The 16,653-nt window shown below is 54.9% G+C and overlaps 4 protein-coding genes across 4 annotated transcripts; all 4 read right to left on the reverse strand.

The window, feature by feature from the left end:
• Window positions 1-289: 289 nt before the first annotated feature.
• Window positions 290-2,424, reverse strand: BDP81DRAFT_450993 (GDA1/CD39 family protein; the record flags this gene model as incomplete). The annotated part of the gene is made up of 2 exons (XM_060592591.1): window positions 290-2,340; window positions 2,412-2,424. The coding sequence occupies 2 exons, from the start codon at window positions 2,422-2,424 to the stop codon at window positions 290-292; spliced, it is 2,064 nt and encodes a 687-aa protein (XP_060443875.1).
• A 2,770-nt stretch (window positions 2,425-5,194) lies between these two features.
• On the reverse strand, window positions 5,195-5,943 carry BDP81DRAFT_47714 (uncharacterized protein). The gene has a single exon (XM_060594807.1). It carries the CDS (start codon window positions 5,718-5,720, stop codon window positions 5,256-5,258), a length of 465 nt encoding a protein of 154 aa, XP_060443876.1. The 5' UTR covers window positions 5,721-5,943; the 3' UTR covers window positions 5,195-5,255.
• A 704-nt stretch (window positions 5,944-6,647) lies between these two features.
• BDP81DRAFT_351877 (uncharacterized protein) lies at window positions 6,648-7,610 on the reverse strand (the record flags this gene model as incomplete). The annotated part of the gene is made up of 4 exons (XM_060586221.1): window positions 7,433-7,610; window positions 7,138-7,375; window positions 6,960-7,086; window positions 6,648-6,898 (listed from the first exon to the last, which is right to left on the reverse strand). Coding segments are annotated over exons 1-4 (693 nt in total), but the record flags the coding sequence as incomplete, so codon positions are not given.
• Window positions 7,611-10,971: 3,361 nt separating this feature from the next.
• BDP81DRAFT_462294 (fungal-specific transcription factor) lies at window positions 10,972-13,338 on the reverse strand (the record flags this gene model as incomplete). Its single annotated transcript, XM_060593880.1, has 3 exons — window positions 10,972-13,054; window positions 13,107-13,230; window positions 13,290-13,338. 3 exons carry the CDS (start codon window positions 13,336-13,338, stop codon window positions 10,972-10,974), a joined length of 2,256 nt encoding a protein of 751 aa, XP_060443878.1.
• Window positions 13,339-16,653: the final 3,315 nt, after the last annotated feature.

Below are 16,653 nucleotides of genomic sequence, written 5' to 3' on the forward strand. Positions count from 1 at the left end.
AAATCTGCGACAGCTCAATGCCATGCAATGCCTCCCATAAAAAAAGATGGCGATCTCTCGTCTAAAGCGGCCCGGTAACACTTTCCCATGTGATGAAACGCCGTTAACTGCCTCCAATCCGAATAGCCCAGAGGGCCCTTGATGCCGGGCACAATCCACCATGCCTGATAAACGCCGTCTCTGTAAGAATGAACAAGAAGAATAAAAAACACATCAGGAGAAACCCCCCGATCCAGTCGCTAGCAGGCATGCATAATCTTACACTGCGTATAGCAGGCATCTCTGTTACTTAATCCTCATCCAAAGGCTTCATCAGCGGACTCTTCAGTCGTGTCGGACTACCAGCGCGACTGCGACGTCCTGCATTCACCAAACTCGGTACCAGCCTCTCTCTGCTCTCTGTCCTCACTGCCAAACCACCACGGTCCATGGAAAAGGGTGGTCGAACGTCGTCGAATCGCTCAATGTTGAGCTTCGGGGTGGCGAGGCCGGAAGAGCGCCCTGCCCTAGAGCCCTCGCTGCTGTCGGAGTGCTCGTTCTCGTCAGAGTCGACAGAGCCGAGCTCGAACTGATCGGCATCGCCCTCTTCGAGAACTCGTTCGTAAGTCGCCGATGATCGTCCGAAAAGCTTGTTGGTAAATGAGAAGCCACGCCCGAACTTGCGAGGGCTGCCCGGACGTCTCGTACCCCGAACGGCAGACGCAACCTTGCCAAACCATCGTGCTCGGCGGTCTCGCTTGCGCAGGAAGTAGGCTAGTACAACTAAAACCAGGATGAACGCCAAGAAGCCAGATCCAGATTTCGTCTTCGCCTTGTCCAGGAGCTCGTCGGTATCCCAATCGTCATCGTCGTCGTTGTCTCCGATCGTGATGGGAGAGAATTTGGACCCTGCGGGTTCGAAATCGGTGGCGCCAGCGATGTTGCTTCCAAAGCCAACCGGCTGGGCACTTCCTGCGGGTGGGACTTGTCCGGCGGCATACAACACCATCTTGCCCAGGGTCCAGCTGACTTCGACGCCATCAATTTCGTTGACTGGCTGGAAGGGATCGACGAAACCCTTTTCCTTGGCATCCTCTAGAGTTCCTTTCGTGACGTTCAGACCGGGTTGCGGCGTGTGTTCGAGTCCTGGTCGCGGAATGCCGATTCCTTCGTAAAGAACATTGATGAGCCAGGACGCCTTGAAGCAGGCCTCCTGGGCGTTCTTTGCCTTCTGGGCCGAGGACTTCTTTCTTGCATCAATGCTGGACTCGATATCCACCCAGTTCTGCGTGCAAAAGTCCACCACGTTTTTCTGGTACGTTGCCAAGTCATATGCCGTCTTGTGACCCTTTCCAAACACTCCGTGGGTCGTGTGCCAGAACTCCGAGACACCCACAAAGTGGTTTACGTCGAAATCAATGTTGGGTACGTGTTGGCCGTTGAGAAGGCAAGGCTCGTCTGTGCACGGGGTGTCCTTTCCGAGAAGAGGCTCTGTTTGGCGCAGACATTCGTCGAATCGACCGGTGCCGAGCAGAGACAGTTCCTTGCCGACAGACTCGGCCTCGACAGGGTCGCCTTTTACGCTTGTTCTCAAGCCGGCGGGGAGGCATGGATCCGGGAGCTCGAGGTCGTTGGGCTTGCCGTACTGTTCCTTGAGCTTGTCGATATAACGCTCGCGGGCCTGGTTTGCACCGTAGCCGAGCCAGGTAGCAGTGAAGACCCTGTGCTCGATGGTGCTGCCGTCCAGGGTGCGCAAACGGACAAGCTTGAGGTCCTCGGCGTGTCTCTCGGCCTCTGTGCTGTTCGGTGCGAATGCAATCTGCGCCGAGGCACCTCCCATGTCCAGAAAGCCGTACGTGTGGTGGCCTTGGCCGTGCGTATGCTTGTCGGGGTGGTCGAAACCGCCAAGCAGGTAGTTTGTGGCGAGCCAGCCGTACAGACCTTCCGTCTCACCAGAAATGACCTGGATATTGGTGTTGCAGTCGGGTAGCGAGAATTTCGTATTTTGCTGTAGGTAGGAGCACATGTTGCGGAGGAGAGCCTTTTGTTGGTGATCGGGAAGGAGACGCATGCCAGCCGTGGCCATGAGGTAGACAGGCGTATCGGCAACCTTCTTGTCGGGAACCTCCTTGAGGGCCAACTTGATGAGGGATTCCAGATGTCCATGGCCGATTTCTTCAGGCTTCTCGGCGAAAGAGGACACGCCGGGGCGAATCTTTTCGCTCGTCTGCAGCTTGATCTTGGGCAGACTATGGAGCTCTTCCACGGTGGCGTGCTTTATGGCTTTGGCATGATCCTTCCACTTATAGACGTACAGACGTGTTCCTGAGGAACCAGCGTCAAAGATGATTCCATATCGCCCTGTTTAGTGAGCACTTGAGTCAGCTGGGTGCACAATGTAATGCCAGACGCGACGCATTCCATGAGCGTACATTTTTTCCCCATGAGGAGCAGCTGGCGCAGTCCGACTGCGGGTTTTTGTTGCAGGTTTGTTGTAGGTCGGTTCTGGGTGGGAGAAGGCGCGACGGGATTATAGCATGGGCGAAGGGGAGCCGATGATGGAGGATTCGTTATCGAGTTCGAGTAAGCGTGGTTGGCACTGGGCCTCGAGACTCGTTCGTTTGATCGATTCGAGTCGGTTGTTGTCTTTTCGAGATCTGCTCCCTCGGTGGTTACAGTCGAGGAATTTCGGAAACGGCTACGATAAAGCTAGTCGCAGTCGAGATTCGTCGTGGGTCGCGGCGAGATGAGAGTTCGCGTGGAAGAGGATGGGCGTTGGCAACAGAAATTCGTAAACTGAAAAACAATGGGTAGTCGCAAGTGTAGGGCGTAGCGGCAGAAATTGATTTCAAAAGAGGTTTGTCGTCTAAGATTGATTCAAGCGAGCGTCGGTCATCCTGGAGATTGGACAGGAGAGACTGGGGAACGAAGGTTGGCAATTGATTGCTCGATTGATTACCGGCGTCAGGGGAATAAACGGCCAAGGCTCGCGAAAGGGACGGGGGAAGTAAAAGAAGTCTGGAGACGTGGTTCTAGGACTCGGGGGTGGAGGGAGCTGATGGAGACACAGACGCAGACGCACTCGCGGTACTCGCGGTAGGTGAGTGGGTGAACAGACACAGAGCAAACGGGGACGACGACGGGAGACGGACGACGGAGCAGGGGGGTGTGGCTCGTGTTGGGGCCTGGGCTGGCACGCCTTGGTCGTCCCTCTGGCGTCCCTCTGGGAATGGGATTACTGAGGTGACAGGGTGGCAGAATGACGGGACAGGGTTGCATTGAGCCAGAGATTACGCACCCCACGCACCCCACGCACTGTAAGTCGTTTTGTTATCTCATGTCTTATCGGCGAAGAAAAACCAGACAACCAATGGGAGTCGAGGGCTAAGGCAGGTCTCCACACTGTGTCGGGCACTTGCTTAAGTACCTGCCTTGGAGGCTTAGCCAAGGCGCCTCAGTGTCTGCAGGCTGCGTGGTGTGTTTGGTCCGACCTTTTCGTACCTTTTTGAGTGCTAAAGGTGAGGTGACGGCAGTGACTGGAAAGATGGCAAGCTGTGTGTGTGTGTGTGTGTGTGTGTGTGTGTGTCTGCGCCGGTCTTTGACTTCAAACGAGGGAGTGCGTAACCGTCTGATTGTTGGCCATGATTGGTGCCCTCGGGGGAACGTGCCTTTTTTCCCTCTCGACTGCCGGATATAGTCGCCCAGGACTACACAGTACCTCCTCACTTACTAGGTACGCAGTGTGAGTCGTGACAGGGCAGCACCCAATGGAAGGTTGGACGGAAATGCTCTCGGGGTTTCTTCATATCGATGTGGTAGGTACGGATAGGTACTTGCGCTATATCCACGGGTGCCAAGGTACCTTATCTTGCGTGTCCTCCCTTGATCATCGCCTACAGATACACTAGAGGTTCCTTGCTGATACGGACCATCAACCCGTGGGCCTTTGACTTTATCCCTCACTTCCCTCTCCCTCGACTAAATAGGACCGTGCCAGCGGGTGCATCAATGAATGGAAGGAAAAGAAGCCTCGGGGGGATTGGGGGACCACACCCAGCAATAATTCAGCGCCACTGTGCACCTACTGAGTAGCGTCCACAGGGCGAATGGTTGGAAGTGTCGGGCGAGCCGTGGTCCCTTACTCGCAATCGTCGCCTCCCTCTGGCCCGTGCACCGTGAGAATTCTTCGGATTGCTCACTAGGCTGGTGGATCCCGCTAGCAGATACCCCTGTCGTCGACCTGCAGAACTTGGTTGGACCCCTGACTTGGCGTGTCAGATTGGCCAGACGGGAATGCCCACGGCGCGACTGCGGAGCACACTGTGCTCGCCTTGCTACGAAGTACTTGTTCTCCGTACCTTGGCACGCTTGGTTGCGGAATTTGGGAAGCTTCTCTGCAACCATTGTCGTTCCCACGGTTCCAAACTTCCCACTGTATGGGTGTGCTTACCTCATCACATGTCCACCTGCTTGGGATATATTTATCCCCTGCCACGAGTCTCCCGTTCCTGTTAGTGGAGTTATGATGCAGGGCACAGTGCTCCAAGACAGTGCTGAGGCATGCGGGCAAGCCAACTGTGCCGTCACGCAACTAACAAAGTAACCGGCCCACGGTTACGACGAGGATTGCCCCGTCTGCAATCGCAACCTTGGTCTAATTCCTTATTCTCTTCCCTTTCTTTTCCGATCTTGGAATTGGTGCACAATCTAATGAACCACATGGTGAGACCGTGAGATGTATGGTTGCGCAACCCGCCTCTTGTCTTTGAACCGCCGCGAGTGTATCAAGTCGAGACTTATTCCCTCCTGCCATTCATTTTTCTTTCTTATTCTTAATAGATTTCAGTGGGATTGATGTATTGGCTCTCAACTTTGCCCTTGGATGATATACTTTCGTACCACAGGCAAGACATTGAACAGAACATCTCTACTTTGGGTTCGAATGAGGCTCTCCACGTCCAGGTCAATATCGCAGCTTGCAAGCAAGGTGCAACTCGACGACCTACCCCCCAGTCCCACCCCACCCCCACCCCCATGATATCACGTTGTGCTTAACCTCCCATTCTATAGCCTTTCTTTCGTCTCAACATCCCGTCTGCTCTCTACCGGCATCACCAACTCTCCTTGGATTTGTCCTTGTTCCCGCCCGCTTTGATATCTGAAACCACCGAGCGCCGATGTTGAGCACCAACGTCATACGCCATCGTCCGGGGCTGCAGCGAATGGCATCCGCCCTCCCGCCGCGCATCATCCGTCGCTCCCATTCACACACACTGTCAACGCTCGTCCTCGCTTTCACCCGTCCTCCAGATGGGATGACTCCCCAACGCCTCCCATTGTAATCCCAGCTTGCGCGTATCCTGAGGCCCGGATCCTAGCTCCGGGAGAACAGGCAATGCGCTATACACCAAGGCTGTCTGACTGCTGCTGATATGCATCGGTGACGAAACTACTAGTCGAGGCTTCTGTCTTCGTTCTTGCAGGCTGTGTCTTCCTCTGCACTGTCGCCACCACTGCACCGACCGCTGCGCTGCTGCTTGTAGCCATTCGCCGCCTAACATTTTCCCGTTTCCGCCGCTCTTGGCGCGAGCTCTGTTGGATTTCTGCAGCTTCTTCCGTTTCTTCAGCATAGTCTTGGGGCTCTCTTGGCCAGTTCTGATGTAACGCTGGTCACCCACACGCGACAATGACGACGTGGGACTGGATCTCTGGATAGGCCTCGTTCGGCCGAATCGTGGCATGACAGCGTATCGAGTTTTTGCTGGAAGGCTCACCAACTCAACTTGACCAAAGACCAGACTGATGTGCGTATATCAACTACCAAGGGACTGCAAAACGCAAGACCGATACCGTTGTGCCTCCTGATATAAGTCACGTCTTCGTACCCAAAGGTCGTTGTTCCTTCTGCCACAACTCGTGGCCCATCCTCGAACAAGGTACCGACCTCGTTTCAAACTCCTGAACAAATGTTTTGGGGTCAAAAACGATTCTGTGGGCCGTCCGTCGTCCATGTCCTTTTTGCATCTTCTCCATCCATTGTTCTCTCCAAACACGCGCCTGGTCAACAAAGGCATATGTTCTCGAGCTGGACAATCATGACCCATGTCACGGGTCCGCCAAATGGCTAAATGCTGCGGGAGCGAGGCCTGGACGTTTGACTGCAGTCCCGAAGTGTTAGTCTCCATGTTCTAGTGGCCAAGGCAGGAGGAAATACCATGAGAGTAGAGTTCGGCTTCGTTGCGTCCCGTAGAGCCATAACTACCGTGACTGATATGACCAGTTCGAATTCCGGAAGAGAGGCCAACTCCTAGGCCTCGTCCACATGAGATGGGCGGATGCCTTGCAAGTGGGAGATTCCCCGAAGGACCGCGAGGCATGGGTGTTCCCGTTCCCGTACCCAGCCCGAGCACAGTCGATAGCCCGAACCTTCCGTGGCTGCCACTGCCGTGTCCTCGGGGTGTACCTCGTGGCGTGCTAATGGTGTCGCCTGCATATTGTGTTAGCATGCAGTTGCGTCGCATGAGAACAGTATCAGATAAACCTTGCGCAGGTCCTGGTTTTGACCAAGCTCTGTCTTCCCGTAACGGCCCAGAGCCTCCTCCGCCGGCAAGCACTCGTGGATGTCCCCTTTCCGGCCCAACGTACGAGTGCGCATTGTTGTACGCAGAATCCGACTGCTGTTCGTAGATATTCTGCCTCGCTGCGGGTTCAGGGAACTCAAAGGCTGGTAGTTGTGTGCCATATTGGAGATTGGAGTCAACTGCATCCGAAGCGGCAGCCTCCATCTGTCCCAGATCGGCCTTCCTCTTGACCTTGTCGTAGAGCTCCTGGACTTGTGTGAGCTTGCGGCACTTGTCTTGGTAGGAACGCGCAAGCTCTTCGTGTTTCCGTCGCATGTCGTCGTAGTCATCTGAAAGAGCTACTCGATGTTAGCAAGCTTGTCTGTGGCCCCGGAGAGGGGTCATGCCGTCGTTTCGTACCTCGAATCTTTTCCTGGAGACCCGTAATGTCGGCATTCGCATCACCAACTGTCTTTTCTAACTTGACGTTTAGGATTTTGAGCTTCTCCGTCAGCGTCTTTTCCAGATAGCGCTGGTATATACTGTGCTAGGTAAGCGACCACTGTCAGAGGGAATTTGGACGGGAGCCAGCGCACACTTCTTGGGTCGTCTGGTAGGCCCAAAAGCTCAAGGCCCTTCCTGCACACTCCATGATGATGTTGGGGCTCAGACCGCTGAGAACGCTCGTCTTGTAGTTCTCGGTCAGGTTCAAATTGGTCACCACGGCATCGTCTGGATTGTTGAGCTGGCATTCGCAAGCCGGGCACGACTTGCGGCGATCCGGAGCTTGGCCTGTCAAGCCATGGCGCTTGGAGCAATCTACGCAGAATATGTGGCTACACAGGTTCGGTCAGCCCGCAGCTGCTCGATCATGCTGAAGACATCTTCCTCACCTGCACGTGGTTACCAGGGCCTGGTCACTGAGCTCTTTTCGACACTTGAGGACGTTGCATTTGAGAGTATGTTCCATCGCAAATGTTGATCCTGGAGGTTTTACGGTGGCTTGTAGGTCATGCGATGTTGGGGGAAGCTAGATTCTGGTCTGGATGTTCGATCCCGTGATCTATCGAGTGGTTATTGCGAAGACGATGATTTCACTCCGAGTAGATACGATCGTAATCCGCTCGCGAATCGCCAGTAGGTTGATAATCAGTTGAACTTCGAATCTCTCTCAAGAAGGGAGTCCCCGGACGTGAAAAGCATCGGTATCTCAGGAGCATGGGAGAGAAAAACGGTGGCCATTGTTGCGAGCAGAGAAGTTCATGTACGTTGGAGGTGGCTTTCTAGGTGTACTTTCCTCATCCGAGATTCTCCTAGGGAGTCGCACTTGCCAGGGTCTTTCCGTGTTCGTAGACCGATAAGGTAAGGTACGTGAGTTCCGCCCTCATAAAATCTCAAGCTGAGGAAGGTGTCTACCAACATTGGGCAGGTCAGTAGCTACCTCAATTGCTCAACTTCATTGTTCGCAGGCCCGTATCTGGAGCACGGCCTTTTGAAGATGCCTCCCCCTCATCCCAAGACTACTTACCTTATTAGGTCATACCCAGTACTCTGCGGGTGTGATTCACTCAAGAGGTAGGAGAAATGGTGAAAGAGCACGACGAGACGCCTGGCCCATTGAAGTCGCTCGGACTCACTTTATCTTGTTGACGTGTGCATGGAAGAGCTGACACATAGACCTTGATTAACGAATACTGCTCCTGATGGGATCCGATTTTCGAAGTTGAGGAAAGCTTCCAGAATGTCGGCTGCCGGGGCCGGTGGGAGACCCAACCCGACTGCACCGGAGTGGGGCGCACCCCAACGGCCCTCAATCCCCGCAATGCGGTTCGTCTCGTCTCGGTCTCTCGGCCGGGGTTGAGCGACCCATAATTAACCGGATCAGCGGGGCCGGCACTTTTCGCCGCGCTGTGGACGCGTCGACGATGAGACATGCATGAAGCAGTGTCACTAGAAAACCACTTCGCTTTCTACTTCAACTAACTACCGGCAGCCCAGTGGCCCCCAAAAGGTTTCAAGAAGACTTCTACATGTCCGAGGGGATAACATTGAGCCTCGATGTTTCCGCATAACGGTCACAGCATGACCCGGTGGTCGCATCGCCTGCTGGAGGCATGACTCGTATGCCGAGTCGCATCCCGTCGACCGAGGCTATTGGCACGCCGGTGCCATCGGGAACGTAGGGCCGGTGTCGAGAGAGGAACGAAGCCTTGTTCGTGGTGGGATGGCCGAGTCACATCGTGTCCTGGCGCCCTAGCATCAAGTCTCTCGGCTCAATTGGCATAGTGCACCCGTGACTGGGAGTCTAGAATCCGAGCGAAGACTGCATCCTGGCCGGGGTACCACCTAGACTCTGGGGTATAGAGGCGCAAACATGATCGCACAGAGGGAGTACAGATGGGAGGGCCGCGGCAACTAGGCACAGAGTGAATTGTCAAGTTCAATTGTGTACGACCTGAAGATATATCTTGATGAATTGCCGTTGAGTCCAAAATGCCTGGGTTCGGCACCTGTTATGACGGGCGTCGGGCATCTTCTCAACGCCACACGCCTGCAGAGGCCCCTTGTCAAGTACTTACGTCAACTCTTGATGAGTATCAGTTGCACTGAACCTTTGGATACAAACATTATCGAGCTCGACGGGTCTCTCTCCATTGGATTGTGGTGCCTGACATTACTACCTAGCAAACAAGCCTGTGGTTCGGGCATCGTGCAGATACACGTTTTCATGTCTTCGCTCCTTGACGGCTGGTCTACTAGTAAGACATGGCCGGTCCTTGAAATGAGACAAACGAAAGGAGGAGTAAAGGCAGTTCTGGTCACTCGCTGTATGGTACCTCGCATTGGCAAGGCTCTCGAAGTAGCGTGGCATCTCGTTAAAATGCTCAACACTACCCTGTCTTCCCCGGGCAGAGGAAGAGCAGCTCGGCGGTTAGGGTCGCCGCCGATCGTCTACACTGCCAAATTACCGTAGAATCGTAGTGTGGCGTAATGAGCAAGCAGCAAGGTACGGTGAAAAGTAGGAGAAAGAGAGAGAGACATCATGTGAGGCGTGAAAGGGCAGGGGTAGACAGACAGATGGCAGAGAACTCAGAAGCATAAAGACCAGAACATGGATCATGGGATGATTCTGGATGTGTGGGGTGCGTGGCGTCGACGAGGGGGAGTACAAGCAGGGGGTTGCAACTCTACTCTTTGCTGTCTGCGGCCCGACAACCCAGAGAGCCCATCCTTGACACCTCCACCAACACATTTACCCGCCCAATCGCAACTCGGGTCCTCTCGGATACCCTGCGCGTCCATCCTAGCCCGGTTTACCTCCTTACCTCGGATCATGGGAAACTTCAATCAACCTCACCTCTCTGACTCTCCCCCAGCTCTACCTGAAATTCCTGAACACCAAGCTTCTCTTTGGGGAATGGGGAGCATGACACTAAGAACAAACGGCACCCCTTTGAACGAACCATCTGCTCCGATCCGACCACTCACCTCCCCCCTCCAGCCTCGTCCCGGCCGACACACCATGGCATGATCGCCCGCCCTCCCGATCACGACGTTATGCTTGAAGTGAATAACAAAAGGTCCCCTCCCTTTTGTGCCCTGTCATAGTTGTGCAACCTGAGGTAAGGTACACTTGCGCTATGTGTTGTTCAGGGGTATGTGAAGCTCCTGCTCTTCGTCAGCAGACCTACATCTTGCAGAATACTGGTGAGTACATCGTGATATGGAGCAGTCTCCCGTTGGCAAGCGGCGGGAAAGGTAGAATCACGTTCCATGGTTCTGTGGTACGACCCTGCACAACACTCACATCCAAGGCCTCTTCATAGTCATGTGCCTGCCATGGCCGCAGCAGGAACATGAAGTTATGCGGCCACGCAGGGAACTCATTAGGATCGTAGGACCGACCGTCGAGGCCCAGTCTCGCCTTGCCGGCACTCCAGAGTCCAGAGTAGCGACTCGCATGGCAAAACACACGTGGCCGATGTCATTGTTGCCAACGGCCGGGCGGGCCCGGGGTTAGATTGAGCTTCAGGCTCTCTTGTTACAGTTTGTATTCTTCTAGGGTCTCGTTTGATTGCAGGTCATACGTAAAATCGTCATCGTCATTTCGGGGCGTTTCCAGTAACCTTCGCCCGCCATCATGTCCCGTTTTCCATGCTTTCAGGCGCCCGCCACCCTCCTCCTCTTTTCTCCCTCTTTTTCTTCCCTTTTTTGCCCCGTCAATGTGACCGGCGTACGTTCCAGAAACTCCGAGCACTGTTTTTGCTCACCCTTTTGGACATGCGAGCTTATGTACAGCATCTCTGGCTTCGGCTATAATGCCCTCCGCCAAGTGTCCCAATCCTAGCAAGAGGGATCCAAGTATGTACCAGAAAGAGAGAAAAGATATGTGCCAGAAAACAAAGTCATAGCAAATACCCAATCAGACACGTCAATGGACGAAGAAGCCGCCCTCCATGCCGGCTACCTGGCTGCCCATCATCCCGTAGTCCATGTGCATCATATGCTCGTTGACGTTGTACGGGGAAAAGTCGACGGCCTGATCAGGACCCTGGCCCCAATACATGCCGTCCATATCCCATAGTCCATGCTGATCGAGCATGCCCATCATGCCCATCCCTTCCGGCTCCAGGCCGATGGGTGACATGTGCAGCTCCGCCTCCGCCATCAGCATGCCTTGCTCGCCCGCCAACCCTTGCAGAGGGCTCTCTGACCGCATCGACGGCTGTCTCGAGGCTTCGTACATTCGCCACACGACCTCTCGGCTACGCTTCGCCGCCAATGACCAGTCCTCCATGGCCTCCAGCAAGTCGAGGATCGTCTCGATCTGCTGGTGCCAGTCGGCCACGCGCGGGCTATTCCATTCCCAGAACGTGCTGACCAGCGGGATCATGGCCGCCTGGTAGAGGAACCACACAGCGTTCCATCCAGACATTTGGTTGCGAGTCCATTCCCGGGCAATGTCCTCAATGGTCTGCTTCGCGAGCTCGCGGCACGTCTCAATGGCTGCGACGTCCTGCTCCGCCACGTGAGACAGCGAGCCGTTGCTAGCCAGGCTCAGCAGGACGGGTCGGTGGAGGAGCATCCGCAGGTTCTGGTATCGCCACTTCATGATGCACCGGGCAATGTACAGCGGCTCGGCGCAGGGGTCGGTTGTCCTCAGGAGCCATGGTAGGCTGCTGTACCAGTTGACCAGCTGCCTGTCGAGGTTGCAACGGTCTTCCGCGCGCAGGAGGGGCGAAATAGCCAACAGGTCCTGGATCTGCGTGGCAATCTTGCAGAACTTGATGTTCTCGATGAGCGGCAAGATGCCGGCGTGCTGCGCAGAGTCCCGGCCCTGGTTGATTCCAAACTCTGGGGGCCGGATGTTGATGGCAGGGCCCCATCGGCCGAATGAGGGTCGTCCCATGGTTGTCGTGGCCCACGTGTCGAGGCAGAAGAGACTCCACCATGTGCGGCGTCTGGTCTCGGCGGCGGCGATGTCGCTCGACCCTTGAGCCAGGCTCTCTCGGTGAAGACCGAGGGCGCTCGCCATTCTGATGGCCGCGCCGAGAACGGCGTTGGCCATGTTGGGTCTGTTGATGTAGTGTAGATAGTAGCCTCCAATCAGCGCGAGGGCTTGCACCATTTCGATATGGCTACTGCCAAAGGCATCCATGGGCAGATGCTCCATGGCCCTGTTATAGTAGTTGATGTGGTTGTAATCGTCCGACTTCATGGCTACGATGCTGCCCATGGCAAAGACCATGTTCAGCAGTGCTAGCCAGGGGGCATCGAAGCGCTGGCCTTCCAGATAATCGGCTCGGAAAGCGGCCTCGTCCAGCATGGGAACGAAGACGTGAATGCGCTTGAAGTAAGCGTCAATGAGCGTCTGCCCTTTCCATGACCACGGGATGCGTTGGGTCTCCTTGAGCACGGCGCCTCTCTGTTGCATGGATGGGAAGCTGTGTGTGACTTCGGCGGTCTGGAGCGGCATGCTGAGCGCATTGCGGAGTGCCGGCTGAACCTTCATGAGGCACATGAGCGCGGCTTTGATCGAAGAGGCGCCGAGATATGATGATTGCCGGTCCACGGAGAGCGAAAGAGCGTTCACATCGTCGGCCTCAATGGGGATGGGATCGCGTACGCGGCGTTCTTCGTCCCACTCCGTGTCCCGGCCAGGCATGAGCTCGAGGCTCGAGAAGCCGCGCTCGGAGCCGGAGCAAACCGGGGAGTCTAGTTCCTGTGAGAGGGGGGACGTGTTGAGAGGCGGTGAGGGGAGCGCGGTCGGCGTGTCCAGGACCGGATGTTCGAGTAGACCAAGAAGGTCGTGGCGAGATAATGGAAGTAGTAATTGTACGTCTTGGTGGGGGAAGAGGCGCTTGAGAACAGAGCGGCATTCCTCGAGAGACTGTGAGAGTGCCTCGAGCGTCTTGCGCGAAGGGATGACGCGCTGTCTGTGCTTGTCATAAAAGCAGCGTTTGGGCGCCCGGCTTGAGAGACATTGGCCGCATGGTTGCTGGCCATCACAGCGGCTGTCAAAGAGGTTAGACGACATCGGGTCAAGAGAGGCCGAGAGGAACATACATTTTTCGTCTCTTACATTCGGCGCAGGCATGTGGAGTAGTGATTCTCTTGGAACCTGACGAGCTTGTCGATTTGCCGCTTTCCTGCGACTCTGACGTCTGCTTCCGTGGCGTCACGCCCTGGACTGAGTGATGTGAGTTGGGAGAAGAGAATAACGGCTCAAAAAAACTGCTCGAGACTTACAGGTGTGAAACATTCCACCCTGAGCGGGTACTGAGATGGACGGGGCCATGTGTACGTTTGCTGAGAAGAAAGAGTTGCTCGAGCCGACGCAAAGCTGAGATGGATTGTAAGAGCCTCAGGTGATTTTGTCAAGAGGCGTCGAAATGATCAAAAGATCAAATCTCTCTATCTTTGTCTTTGCGGGAAATCCAGACGCACAGATCAGTTCGTCAACAAGGTTGGCGCAGACGGAGACATTATATACAAACTGCAAGGAAGAGTTGTTGAGTTGAGCCAAAATGAAGTACACTCCTGAGGACGGCAACCATTCGAGAGACCCGGCGCGGCAACATTGGGTGTGGGGAAAAGGAGCATGGGTCTCGAGGTGCAATGGAAGAGAGGGAAAAGAGGCGATGGAACCTCAATGCCGTGTCGGCTACGTGAAGCAAGATGGACAGGCACTTGAGCTTAGGGTTGGCCGGCCGGAACCAAACCAGGCTAGACGGCCAAGCAAGTGACGAGGGGTCATAATGGAGGGGGGCTTGATCCAGATTCAAAGAGTCTCTGGTCCACAGCGAGGTAACATCTGCAGAATGTCGATTGCATATGTTCACGGTATGTGAAGAGAAGAGGCGGCTGGTGGGCTGTTTCTTTTTTGAGAGAAAGACAGAGGGCAGAATGAGCTAGGACGAGGGGAACCGAGAGAAGTGGGTTTGGTGTACAAACATGGGCGAGTTGGAGCCTTGGAGGCGACGAGCCGAAGAGGTGGTCAAAGTCAAACTTGCGAGGTTGAACGTGGAGCCGTAGACTCGCACCTAGTGCCAGGCATGATGACCGGGGTTTCTTCTCTCAGAATCCCTGGAGGAGGGGCGTGTACGGATGATGAGAGTGAACGGGACTGTGACAGGGCCAAGTCCCGGAGGGACGGGAACAATACCTAGGCACTATATCATCAGATCAAAAGACGAAGGACGAGAAGCATGTTCGCAGAAGAGCACTCGCTGTCTGAGCGAGGCATTGCGCTGAGTGGTGGACATGGTCTCGCAGAGATTCGAGTGAGGCGGGAAGAAGGGAAGACCTCGTGGCGGTGTCTTGGACTCCAGGGGCTCGAGGATCGGGGCCAAGGCCACTACCGAGGGCGGCCGACACAGGCACACAGTTACCATGGTACAGGAGATTCAGATGGTGGGAGAGGTGTAAAAACAATGACGGTCAGTGTTGGTGAGTACTGTCTCCGTGGTTTGTGGTAGGTAGTCCATGAAGAAGCGGAGGACGAAGCGAAAAGACACACCCCCTTGGATATTGAGGCGATCTGTGATTGGGGCAGAAAATCTGGAGAGTGTGGAGGAGGAGGAGGAGGAGGAGGAGGAGGAGGAGGGGGGGGGGGGGGGGGGGATGACAGGTTTGTGATACTGTGGCTGGTGAAAGATGGGTTGGATGGGATGGATGGGAAAATGCAAGTTTGCTAGATACAGCAACGACACAGCTCAGGTGACACGGCACGATGGGCTAATGTACGGACGAAAATATGGGGATTGGGGTAAGGTTGCAGTGCGTGAGTGCCTCTAAACCTCGTTGTGAGGAGATTTGCGAGAATGGGAGCGAAAAAGTTGTAGGATGGATGGGTGGACACTGGACAAGATTGGGTTGGTGTTGTCGTCCGGACCGATGGGCAAGTTGTTAAATTAATCAACAGGCAAATTTTGGCACTGGAGGGCAATCAATGTGAGTAAGTGAGAGAGTGAGTGAGGTGACGGGGTGGTACAAACTTGAAGGTGAGTGGTGAGTGAGTGGTCTGGGGGCGGGGAAACCGGCGATGGGAGGGCGGGGGGACGTCGGGTCAAAGTGGGGTAGCGTACCGGGCCACGGGTGGACAGACCACTCACAGAGTCAGAATGGAGGACGGGACAACTTGGAGATGGGAACGTACCGCTCGCAACCGTGATTATGTCCCCTACCCGATGTGATCAATTTACCCTCGGTACCTCTTTCCTTCTGGGCCCTAGACATTGCTACTCTGTATCCGTACCTACCTACCACCTTGTGTACGGATACTGCCAACCAGGTAGGTGTGTACGGAGTACCTACCTCAGTGAAGAGGAAAGCGCAAGCAAGGCGTGAGCATAAGAATAAGAAACCTACACCATGTAGGCAACATCGCATCGCATAGCATCACATCACATCTGGCATCCGAACGGTTACTGGGATCCTTATTCGTTCTCAGACATAGTTCCTGGTGCCTTGATCCACGGTCAGGTGCTTATTGCAAGTGGCAATGGCTTCCACGTTGGACGGGTTGCGGGGTGTGAAGTAGTGTTTAGGTTGAAGTGCCCAGTGACAGCCGTCAGCCACTGACTGGTGGGGAATCTCAATCGGGCGGGGCCGAACCCCTGGCGCGCGAAGCTAAAGTGATTGCCTTTTCTTGCACTGCTTAGGTAAGGAGAGACCTTCGAGGCACGGACCATTGACTCCAACTTTCTTTTTTGTTCTCGAATTCTTGAGCGACGTGACAGAGGCAGGAGGAACCAGTTCCCCTTTAGCATCGTAAGAGGCAAGTTCTATTACTGGCTTACCTAATGCAGCTTCAGCCACACCGGCACTATGTAAACCCGTCTCAACCATGGCATTTACTCCGTACACCTCATTTCAACGACGACAACAACCACCTCACGAAATTCTACCAGTATTATTCGTACCGCCCTACCCGAACCCGAAGCTCACTCCCGTCTTGCCCGACCCTCTCTCTCCCCTTTCTTTTTGTCCAGCCTTGATGAGCCTTTCAGGTCTTCCGTCTCCGTCTCCGCGCATATCCGCAATCGTCCTGAACATGTGGAGCGAGATCCATCCTGCAAATGCGCGTTGCCTGCGCATCACCCACTACGTCTTTTAGCGTGTGCCTTTAGGCCCCATCATCTGTTCTTTTTCTCTCCATTCTCTCCATCTTGACGGCTGGCCACGATGGGCTTCCTCTCAAACCCTGGTTGCCAGGCTAATTCACCTGGAGGCGTGTGGAGGAGTGAGGAGGTGTGGAAGAAATAGACAGGGTGGTACCACCGCCGATCCAGGGTATCCGTACACCTTCTTTCCAGAGCCCCTCACCCTCACCCTCACCCTCACCCTCACCCTCCCCTCCCCTGTTTCTCCAAGCTGTCCCCGCATCCTTCTTAAAGAAGACGGCCTCCAATTTGTGAGGGGACCAAATATCTCTGACATCTGACACTTTTTCATGTACAAACGAGACGACACCTTCTCGGCCTCATGCGGTAGCCCGCCAGCAGTTCGATGTGGTTGACCATCTCATGTCTTCCACCTTGATCCGGTCTGCGATCCGGTCTTGTCTGACTGGCGGACCGGCTCATTGCAGCTCACTACGGCCGGCTTGCTT

Source organism: Colletotrichum phormii, assembly GCF_030913505.1.
Source record: "Colletotrichum phormii strain CBS 102054 chromosome Unknown BDP81scaffold_13, whole genome shotgun sequence".
Classification (NCBI taxonomy): Eukaryota; Fungi; Ascomycota; class Sordariomycetes; order Glomerellales; family Glomerellaceae; genus Colletotrichum; species Colletotrichum phormii.

Coding starts and splice junctions, on each gene's coding strand:
- BDP81DRAFT_47714 (XM_060594807.1), bottom strand. CDS start 5,720: ATGCCACGATTCGGCCGAACGAGGCCTATCCAGAGATCCAGTCCCACG.